Source organism: Coregonus lavaretus (genome assembly GCF_964263955.1).
Source record: "Coregonus lavaretus genome assembly, chromosome: 26".
In the NCBI taxonomy this organism is placed as follows: domain Eukaryota; kingdom Metazoa; phylum Chordata; class Actinopteri; order Salmoniformes; family Salmonidae; genus Coregonus; species Coregonus lavaretus.
Window position 1 is genome coordinate 28,140,905 of NC_140013.1, and position 11,415 is coordinate 28,152,319.

The 11,415-nt window shown below is 42.7% G+C and overlaps 2 protein-coding genes across 3 annotated transcripts in view; one reads left to right on the forward strand and one right to left on the reverse strand.

Moving 5' to 3' along the window:
* LOC311101420 (signal recognition particle receptor subunit alpha-like) lies at positions 1-10,523 on the forward strand. 2 transcript variants are annotated; one of them, XM_084142563.1, is made up of 14 exons: positions 1-357; positions 2,130-2,213; positions 2,352-2,515; positions 2,735-2,895; positions 3,081-3,243; positions 3,349-3,505; positions 3,755-3,882; positions 4,007-4,125; positions 5,130-5,216; positions 5,398-5,570; positions 5,833-6,046; positions 6,275-6,438; positions 7,377-7,475; positions 9,465-10,523. In XM_084142563.1, the coding sequence occupies exons 1-14, from the start codon at positions 235-237 to the stop codon at positions 9,591-9,593; spliced, it is 1,965 nt and encodes a 654-aa protein (XP_083998689.1). In that variant the 5' UTR covers positions 1-234; the 3' UTR covers positions 9,594-10,523. The 2 variants fall into 2 exon arrangements, with proteins under 2 accessions (XP_083998689.1, XP_083998688.1); XM_084142562.1 differs by having other exon boundaries at positions 25-357; positions 3,060-3,243.
* Positions 10,406-11,415, reverse strand: part of LOC311101421 (protein FAM118B-like) — a 20,239-nt gene continuing 19,229 nt past the window's right edge. Inside the window, exon 9 of the transcript XR_014609924.1 lies at positions 10,406-10,677. The gene's annotated coding sequence lies outside the window, so the exon portion shown is untranslated. The remainder of the gene's footprint in view (positions 10,678-11,415) is intronic.

An 11,415-nucleotide genomic window follows, 5' to 3' on the forward strand; every position in this document is an offset into this window, starting at 1 on the left:
CTTGCAACTGACGTGTCTAAAACCGTTTTAGTGGAGATAGCTAGAATTGGGAGGACATTTTTCATCAGATAGTGTATATCTGATTATATTTCCTTCTGGAGGTGGAAGGCACTTAAAAAGAATCCTCGGCTCACATATTTATTGCGGTGTTTTTTTTTTCCCGTTTCAGGTTTTTGTTAGTGTTTCTTTTCTTTTCTTTACCTTGGTATATTATCTCGTGTACGTGGTGGCAAGATGCTGGATTTCTTCACGATCTTCAGTAAGGGAGGCATAGTGTTGTGGTGTTTTCAGGGAACCGGTGTTACTGAATCCTTCACCGGGCCTGTCAACGCGCTGATCCGCTCCGTGATCCTTCAGGTGAGAAATGCTTTAAAATCAAGGGACACCTGTCATGTTTCCGTGCCGCCTAACCGTGTGTATGGTCTGTTTTTCAGCATGCGCCAGAATGTCGCCACTTCGTCAACAAGCTGGCTAGTTAATTTAGCTAGGTAACTTTCGTAGATACACATCATGCAAATTTATAATTTGTCTAAACTAAATATGATTTATGTTTTGGTAAAGTTAGCACACTTGTTAGCTAGCTACCTAATGCTAGGAGTGATCTAGCTAGAATATGGTTGCGTAATACAGAAATGGGGGATTTGGGAACTGGGGGTTACACGCGCACAGGTTATTTTGCCAGCCACATCACAATCGCACAGTCTAGTGGGATTATCACAAAATGTAAGGCTATTACTACGTAGCTAGTTTATACTGAACAAAAATATAAACGCAACATTAAACAGTTTCAAAGATCATCCTGAATTACAGTTCATGTAACGAAATCTGTCAATTGAAATAATAATAATATAATATGCCATTTAGCAGACGCTTTTATCCAAAGCGATTTACAGTCATGTGTGCATACATTTTTACGTATGGGTGGTCCCGGGGATCGAACCCACTACCCTGGCGTTACAAGCGCCATGCTCTACCAATTGAGCTACAATGGACCAATAAATTCATTAGGCCCTAATCTATGGATTCCACATGACTGGGAATACATCTGTTGATCCCAGATACTTTTTTTAAAAAGGTAGTGGCATGGTCTGGATTTAAAAAAAAAACTGTCAGTATCTGGTGTGACCACCATTTGCCTCATGCAGCGCTACATCTCCTTCACATTGAGTTGATCAGGCTGTTGATTGTGTGGTGCGAAGTTGCTGGATTTTTTTTGCGGGAACTGGAACACGCTGTCGTACACGTCGATCCAGAGCATACCAAACATGCTCAATGGGTGACATGTCTGGTGAGTATGCAGGCCATGGAAGAACTGGGACATTTTCAGCTTCCAGGAATTGTGTACAGATCCTTGTGACATGGGGCTGTGCGTTATCATGCTGAAACATTAGGTGATGGCAGCGGATGAATGGCACGACAATGGGCCTCAGAATCTCGTCGCGGTATCTCTGTGCATTCAAATTGCCATCGATAAAATGCAATTGTGTTTGTTGCCGTAGTTTATGCCTGCCCATACCATAACCTCACTGTCACCACGGGGCACTTTGTTCACAACGTTGACATCAGCAAACTGCTCGCCCACACAACGCCATACACATGGTCTGCGGTTGTGAGGCCGGTTGGACATACTACTAAATTCTCTAAAATGACGTTGGAGGTAGAGAAATGAACATTAAGTTCTCTGGCAACAGCTCTGATGGACATTCCTGCGCTCAGCATGCCAATTGCACTCAAAACTTGAGACATCTGTGGCATTGTGTTGTGTGACACAAGTGGCCTTTTATTGTCCCCAGCACAAGATGCACCTGTTTAATCCGTTTCTTGATATGCCACACCTCTTAGGTGGATGGATTATGTTGGCAAAGGAGAAATGCTCATCTAACAGGGATGTAAACAAATTTGTGCCAAACATTTGAGAGAAATAAGCTTTTTGTGCGTATGGAACATTTCTGGGATCTTTTATTTCAGCTCATGAAACATTGGACCAACACTTTACATGTTGCATTTATATTTTTGTTCAGTGTAGAACATATGTTCAAGAGAAATATTACATTTCAGTGATAAAACCTCTGATCTGTGTTACAGTATTGAGTAGCCTAATATTAATGCTTCTCTGATTTTTGTTTCAGGAACGCAGTGGCAACAACTCCTATACTCATGACGCCTTGAGTCTTAAGTACAAACTCGATAATGAGTTTGAGCTGGTTTTTGTGGTAAGTTTCACATAGTAAATGTGATTATAATGTACTGTAGTTATATTTCCTGAAGGAAAAGACCATACTAGCATACAGCAGTGTTTGCTTCTTATGCAGTCTTAACTGACCATGTTTCTCTTCCTTTTTTTTTTACAGGTGGGTTTTCAAAAAATCCTGACGCTGACGTATGTTGACAAGTTCATAGATGACGTACAGCTCCACTTCAGGGATCGCTATAAGAATGAGCTGGAGCAAAAGGGGGCCCTTACACTGTTGAACAGCCATTTTGCGTTTGAGGATGACTTCAAAATGCTTCTTCGGTAAGCAGTGCCACATCTTAGGGCTGATAAGGGTGCATAAAGAGATAAGATTCTACTTTCAAACTAATTTGCTGAATCTCACACACAACCAGCTGTTGAGTTGTCAACCCACAGGTCTACAAGGACCTGTACACTACTTGTACAAAATATAATTTCACAATACTTAAAGTCAAATGCTATATGCTTTGATTCTAATGTTACTGTCCTGTTGTGCTCTAGTGAGGCGGAGGAGAGCAGCAAAGCTCGAGGTCCCACCTCCATGAGGAGCTTCAATGCTTCCCTGAAATCCCAGAAAACTGTGAAGTCCATGATTGAGACGAAGGGAGGGGATAAGGGCAAGGAACAGGGTGGCAAGAAGAATAAGAATGCCAAAAAAGAGGGTAAGGATTTGACGTGATTATTATGGAGGTTTTGTTGGAATACAAGCACTTTGTAATGGTTCTTCCTTACACAATTTCTGTTTTGAAACCAGTCCCACATTTTTTTTTTCTTCATGTTTTAATTTCATGGGGATATTGATAATGTTTTGTATGGCTGGGGTTAGTTTCTGATATCTTCCCCCTAGCTCCTACTGCTGAGCCTGTGAAAGGGGAACAAGCCAAGGCTCCGGCCAGTGCCCAGAAGACAGTGGAGAACGGTAACCAGGGCTTGACCCAGGAGGAGATCATTCAGAAGAAGAGAGAGGAGTTTATACGCAAGCGCATGGGGGCACCTGCAGAGAAGCCCAGGTGAGTGGGGGGGAAGAATGGAACACAATGTGGTTAAAGTTTTCATTCGGAATGTTACTGACAGTTGTTTCAGTACTGAAAGTCACATTGTCTCTTGCCTTCCAGTAAATCCCCCAAGCCTGCGAAGGAGAAACCCAAGGGGAAAGAGAAGCGGGTGTGGACCTTGGGTGGCAGCAGCACCAAGGAACTGGACTACAGCCAGAGCAATGGCAATGAAGCCCATGTTGCTGGGGACCAAGGCCTGGACGCTCAAGCTGACCCGGTATGTGCCTGTTGGGTTTGAGAGCAGCAGAGCTAATATTGCCTGGTTGTACCAGACTGTATTCTGTGCTCACATTATTTGAAAAGTGAAATAATGGTGAGTGCAGTGGTCAGTCTGGTTTAACCAGACTAGAGCTAATAGCCTTCAGGGATGCTCTGTTAGTACCTTGATAAATAAGGCCCATGTGGTGTAGAAGTGCTTAGTTTATAGGAATTGCACATCTTAATAAAGCCTTTTCTTTGTGTCCAGGGAATGCAGCTGAGCTCGATGAAGGGTGACTTGCTCGCCGTGGATTACGAGTCCAGCGAGGGAGATGAGGAGATGGAGGAGGAAGATGAGGTGGAGAGGGTGGTAGTTGCTGACACAAGCAAGAAAATGTGAGATCCTTAGATTATTACATGTGTCAGAAAATACGAAGCATGGCTGAGGAATGGATAATATGAATGTGACGTTGTGCCCTGTTGCACCTGTCTAAGTATCCTTTTTACTATTCTTTTTTAGCCCCAAAAAGGGTGCTTTTGGGGGGATGTTTGGGATGCTCAAGGGCCTGGTGGGTTCCAAGAGTCTGAGCCAGGAGGACATGGAGCCAGTGCTGGACAAGATGAGGGACCACCTCATCGGTATGGAGTCCTCTGTTCCCCCACTACACTATCAGTTCCTTAACACATACACTCCCCTACGTATTTATTTGGACAGTGAAGCTAAAACTTTTAATTTGGCTCTATACTCCAGCATTTTGGATTTGAGATACAATGTTTCATATCAGGTGACAGTACAGAATGTCACCTTTTTATTTTGGGGTATTTTCATATCTGTTTTACCGTTTAGAAATGAAAGCATTATGTATCTAGTCCCTCCATTTTGAAGTGTCATAAGTATTTGGACAAATTCACTTGTGGGGTAGTCAAAAGTTTAGTATTGGTTCCATATTCCTAGCATGCAATGACTACATCAAGCTTGTGACTACAAACTTGTTGGATGCATTTGAAGTTTGTTTTGGTTGTGTACAGATTATGTTGTGCCCAGTAGAAATGAATGGTAAATAATGTGTCGTCATTTTGGAGTCACTTATGGTGAATAGAATATGTTCCTGAACACTTATACATTAGATAATCCTGAATTAATTGTGAATAATGATGAGTGAGAAAGTTAGAGGGATAATATCACCCCCCCCCCCCCCCCCCACCACACACACACAAAATGCTAACCTCCCCTGTTATTGGTAATGGTGAGAGGTTAGCATGCCTTGGGGGTAGGATCTTTGTGACTAACTTTCTCACTCATCATTATTAATGATTAATTCATGGTAGCATCCACATGTACTTTAAATGGGGGGACTACATACATAACGTGCTTCTCATTTCGAAACAGTTAAACAGATACGTATGAAAATACCCTCAAATAAAAGGTGACATTCTGTACTGTCGCCTCATATGAAACATTTGACCTCAAATCCAAAATGCTAGAGTATAAAGACAAATGTTTTATCTTCACTGTCCAAATAAATACATAAGGGAGTGTACATAACTAGCTGACCTTGATTTGTTCATGTCCTAGTTCACCTGAGGGAAAAGCTTCAGTCTACTTGTATTCATAGAATTTTCTCATCTATTTTTCTTTGCAGCTAAGAATGTAGCAGCTGAAATTGCCTCCCAACTCTGTGACTCTGTAGCCAAGAAACTGGAGGGTAAAGTCATGGGTACCTTCACCAGTGAGTACAACTGTCTTCCACCCAGCCAGTCAGAATAGAATAAGTCCACAATAGAATGAGTTCAACTGTGGAGAGATTGAAGTGAACTAGATAGACTTCTCTCTCCCAAAGAGATGCAAAGACGCTGCACAACAGTTGAGAGTATACCTCTTGCTCTTATAAAGCCCCCCTCTCCCTCTAGCTGTGGCCTCAACAGTAAAAGGGGCCCTGCAGGACTCCCTGGTCCAGATCCTACAGCCCAAGCGGCGTGTGGACATCCTGAGAGACGTCCTGGAGGCTCGGAGCCAGCGCAGGCCCTTCGTCATCACCTTCTGTGGGGTCAACGGGGTCGGCAAGTCCACCAACCTGGCCAAGGTGAGATCTACCAGTGACAGTGTTTTTATTGTGTGTTTTTTTTCTGTTAATCCGACATATTGAAAACATTGGTATTGCTGGGGATTCCAAACCTGGGTTGCATCCATTTAACCAAACCAGGTCCTGGTTGGAACTTTCAAGCCAAACCATGACCTAGATAAATAGGACACCGATAACCTAGGAAGCCCCCATTCAGAGCACAGAAAAATCAGCAGGGAAAATCTATTTTTATTTGCTGAAACCCTCAATCCTCTGTGTGCAGATCTCCTTCTGGCTGATCGAGAACGGTTTCACCGTGCTGATAGCAGCCTGTGACACATTCCGTGCGGGGGCCGTAGAGCAGCTGCGTACACACCAGCGCCGCCTTAACTCCCTACACCCCCCTCAGGATCACGGGGGACGGCCCGTAGTGCAGCTTTATGAGAAGGGCTACGGAAAGGACGCCGCCGGCATCGCCATGGAGGCTATCGCCTATGGTAACCATACCATGCCCCAGCCTGCCATTCATAGATTATACATTTTAGCCCCATAGTATGCCATAGCTCTTATGTCTGTCCTCAATTAAATGTATGGTGATATGTAGGAGGGGTTCACGAATGTGTCTTAATGTACCACATATAAACTGAGTATACGGACCAAGTCAGACGTCCATTCAACCAAGTGAAGAAATCCTCCCTTGTCTCCCCCTCTGTCTCTCGGTCCAGCCCGTAACCAGGCCTTTGATGTGGTGCTGGTGGACACTGCTGGGCGGATGCAGGACAACACCCCCCTGATGACGGCCCTGGCCAAGCTGATAGCTGTCAACATGCCTGACCTGGTGCTGTTTGTGGGGGAGGCTCTAGTGGGCAACGAGGCTGTGGACCAGCTGGTGAGAGTCCTTTTAGAACATGTTATATTTTAACACCCTACTGTTTAATCTGCCTCTGAAACGCAGATCCCTAGAAGGTAAAAAACTGACTAACTGTCAAATTAATTCACATGCATTTTGGATACTCTTCAGATTATTTTGGATTATGTTATAGCTTCAGGTTTTTATGGATCAAAAAGGGGCCCCCATCTTGGCGGTAGAATTTCTAAGCCAATTTCCTGCAATTTTAGAAAATTGAGAAATGTTTTGTTCTTTTAAAGCGATTTTCCTGTAATTCTACCATGGAGCTGAGAGAATTTATCAGTTCTAAAGCTAGTTTCCTGCAATTCTATGCATTTTGCCATGGCTAATGCTGTGTTTTGCTAATACGAGAACAAAATGAATAGTGGTAAATTCTGCAAAATGTTCAATTCACCCTGACTGTCTAGCTTTTATTTGGGTTATTGTTACTTCTCAAAGATATTATAAAAAAATGTATAGGCCCATTTATCTTTTCAACATACTTTCTGTTTTTTGTCATTTAAGTTTACACTGAGTGTTTCTCCATCCCGAAAATAGATTGCTTTTTTTACACTGTTTGGATTTAGGTGACCTGAAACGCTTAAGCGGCCCACCCAAGGATTAAAATGGCAGAAAAATCTGTGAGCTTTTGCTGTACTTACAACCCTAGAAAGTTGAAATGGGCTATGCTATCGGATTATAAATGGTGTATTTTCAATATTGACGTGCAAAGGGCACATTTTACATTTCAGTCATTCGGCAGACACTCAGATTTTTCACCTAGTAGGCTCATGGATTTGAACCAGCAACCTTTCGGTTACTGACCCACTCTGCTTAATGGCTAGGCTACCTGCGCCTACTGTAACTGTTTGTTGATTTGCATAGCTGTCTCATGTTGCACTCCACACTGTATAACGAGTGCGATAATTTACTTTCAGGTGAAATTTAACCAGGCGCTGGCTGATCACTCCATGTCTGATAAGCCTCGTCTCATCGATGGGATCGTTCTCACCAAGTTTGACACCATTGATGACAAGGTTCGTATGTCATTAAATAAAATACGTTTCCTGATCTTATCTCTGATATAGGATAGACACTTCAGAAGAAACATTTTTATATTTTGTTGGGACTATCTGTTGTTCCATGTAGTGAGTCTGTTATTCAATCTGTTTGTATGGGCTAATAGCAGTAAGGCCCCAACATTTCTTTCATCAAATATATACACTACCGGTCAAAAGTTTTAGAACACCTACTCATTCAAGGGTTTTTATTTTTTACTATTTTCTACATTGTAGAATAATAGTGAAGACATCTAAACTATGAAATAACAGATGGAATCATGTAGTAACCAAAAAAGTATTAAACACATCAAAATATTTTGAGATTCTTCAAATAGCCACCCTTTGCCTTGATGACAGCTTTGCACACACTTCGCATTCTCTCAACCAGCTTTGCCTGGAATGCTTTTCCAACAGTCTTGAAGGAGTTCCCACATATGCTGAGCACTTGTTGGCTGCTTTTCCTTTACTCTACGGTCCAGCTCATCTCAAACCATCTCAATTTGGTTGAGGTCGGGGGATTGTGGAGGCCAGGTCATCTAATGCAGCACTCATCACTCTGCTTCTTGATAAAATAGCCCTTACACAGCCTGGAGTTGTGTTGGGTCATTGTCCTGTTGAAAAACAAATGATAGTCCTACTAAGCCCAAACCAGATGGGATGGCATATTGCTGCAGAATGCTGTGGTAGCCATGCTGGTTAAGTGTGCCTTGAATAATAAATAAATCACAGTGTCACCAGCAAAGCACCCCCACACCATAACACCACCCCCTCCATGCGTTACGGTGGGAAATACACATGCGGAGATCATCCGTTCACCCACACCGCGTCTCACAAAGACATGGCAGTTGGAACCAAAAATCTCAAATTTGGACTCATCAGACCAAAGGACAGATTTCCACCGGTCTAATGTATATTGCTCGTGTTTCTTGGCCCAAGCAAGTCTCTTCTTCTTATTGGTGTCCTTTAGTAGTGGTTTCTTTGCAGCAATTTGACCATGAAGGCCTGATTCACATAGTATCCTCTGAACAGTTGATGTTGAGATGTGTCTGTTACTTGAACTCTGAAGCATTTATGTTGGCTGCAATTTCTGAGGCTGGTAACTCTAATGAACTTATCCTCTGCAGTAGAGGTAACTCTGGGTCTTCCATTCCTGTGGCGGTCCTCATGAGAGCCAGTTTCATCATAGCGCTTGATGGTTTTTGCGACTGCACTTGAAGTTCTTGAAATGTTCTGTATTGACTGACCTTCATGTCTTAAAGTAATGATGGCCTGTTGTTTCTCTTTGCTTATTTGAGCTGTTCTTGCCATAATATGGACTTGGTCTTTTACCAAATAGGGCTATCTTCTGTATACCCCCCCCACCTTGTCACAACAACTGATTGGCTCAAACGCATTAAGAAATTCCACAAATTAACTTTTAAGAACGCACACCTGTTAATTGAAATCCATTCCAGGTGACTACCTCATGAAGCTAGTTGAGAGAATGCCAAGTGTGCAAAGCTGTCAAAGGCAAAGGGTGGCTATTTGAAGAATCTCAAATATAAAATATTTTGATTTGTTAAACACTTTTGTGGATACTACGTGATTCCATGTGTTTATTTAATAGTTTGTCTTCACTATTATTCTACAATGTAGAAAATAGTAAAAAATAAAGAAAAACCCTTGAATGAGTAGATGTTCTAAAACTTTTGACCGGTAGTGTATATTTATATTTCAAGGGGTCTTACAATTCAAAACCAAATGGCAAAATTATCCTTGGTATGACCATCTTAAAACAATTCCATATAGCTTAGTAGAACCCTCCACCCCCCTCTCGGTTTAACAGAAGTCGCTGTAAACAAAATGTGAAAGTTATGACAATGATTTATTGATGGGAAGTCAAAGCTTTTTAAATGCTGTTCATGACGTCCTCTGTCAGAACAGTAGTCTCTGTGGTTGCAAAGCTGACGTCACTCCTCCCCTCAGGTTGGCGCTGCAATCTCAATGACCTACATCACAGGGCAGCCCATTGTGTTTGTGGGCACGGGGCAGACCTACAACGACCTGCGGAGCCTCAACGCCCGCGCTGTGGTGGGTGCCCTCATGAAGGCCTGAGTGGCTGCTGCCCGCATCTGTGTTCACCACCATCATGACAAAGCCAACCAAACACCGCACTTTGATGTCCGGTCGTGCTAACCCTGTGCTGCGGTTCACATCCTAACTACGAGATAGTACCAAACGCAAAACTCACAAGCTTCCTCCCAGCTCCGTCCGGGAAAGGGGCGTTGACTTTTAAGCAAGATTTGGAAAGTGAGAAATTGTACTAAGAAAGCCTCTTGCATCATCTGTAAACGGTTGGGCCAAATTCAAAAGTACCTCAATTTTGTTTAGCTTTAAAATGATGCGGTGAAGTTCTACAAGAGACACATTTCCTGACTTTATCTGATCAAATAGAGAATATTTGTCCTCACTCACAGGTTACTCAGATTTGTCAAATTCACTTCCTGGCATAGTGTCTGTTTTCCCCTGTCACTTCAACAAGAAAATGTCAGGTATGAATTCTTGCTGAATGCGACATTTCAGCAGCCACCTGTCCCCGAGGAAAGCTTAGTGACCATAGTGCCTATCCCGTCTCCCTGAAGCATCACCATTGCACAGGTGACCGTCTGTCTGCTGAGAACTTCATCAATAAGCCTGTACTACACCCAGTAACTATCTTCTCTGTTTGTCTCCGGATGGACTGCTAGTTGAATGATCCTTCAGTTTGTGGTGGAGGTGAAGAGAGAACTTGAGTTATTACATTTTGGGGGGTTAAGTCTTCAAGGATCTACACCTTAGTCTCTGGACAACTGGAGCACTAGCAGGCCTGATTTAGCTTTTCTTTAGATTTCTTCCCCTTTGTCATTTTGAAAACAAAAATACAAGTCTTACATTTTTCCAGTCCCTTTAATTTGCAATAGTGCAATGAGAATCGAGAGTTATATAGATTTGTCAATTTATGAGAATGTAAAAATTTCTAAATAAAGCTGCTATGATAGCCTGTAATAGCTTACGTACTTTTTTTTATACGTTTTCCAATTCCAACCTTGGAACATAAATGCTGATAGTGTGGTCTGGATAACAATGGCAAAATGTCAGTTGTCATCTCTTGGCAACACGGAAAAGTATTGCGGCGACTGGTGTACAGGGCATTCGGGAACTATTCAGACCCCTTCGCCTTTTCCACATTTTGTTACGTTACAGCCTTATTCTAAAATTTATTAAATTATTTTTTTCCCTCAATCTACACACAATGACAAAAGGAAAAACAGGTTTTTAGAAATGTGCTAATTTAAAGATAAGGTATGTTTATGTAAATAAGTATTCAGACCCTTTGCTATGAGACAATTGAGCTCAGGTGCATCTGGTTTCCATTGATCCTTGATTGAATTCCACCTGTGGTAAATTCTATTGATTGGACATGATTTGGAAAGGCACACACCTATCTATATAAAGTTGACAGTGCATGTCAGAGCACAAACTAAGCCATGAGGTCGAAGGAATTGTCCGTGGAGCTCCAAGAAGATGATTGTGTCGAGGCAAAGATCTGGGGAAGGGTACCAAAGGATTTCTGCAGCATTTAAGGTCCCCAAGAACAAAGTGGCCTCCATCATTCTTAAATGGAAGAAGTTTGGAACCACCAAGACTCTTCCTTGAGCTGGCTGCCTGGCCAAACTGAGCAATCTGGGGAGAAAGGCCTTGGTCAGGGAGGTGACTAAGAACCCAATGGTCACTGACAGCTCCAGAGATCCTCTGTGGAGATGAGAGAACCTTCCAGAAGGACAACCATCTCTGCAGCACTCCACCAATCAGGCCTTTATGGTAGGGGCCAGACGGATGCCGCCACTCAGTAAAAGGCACAGAACAGCCCACTTGGAGTTTTCCAAAAGGCACCTAA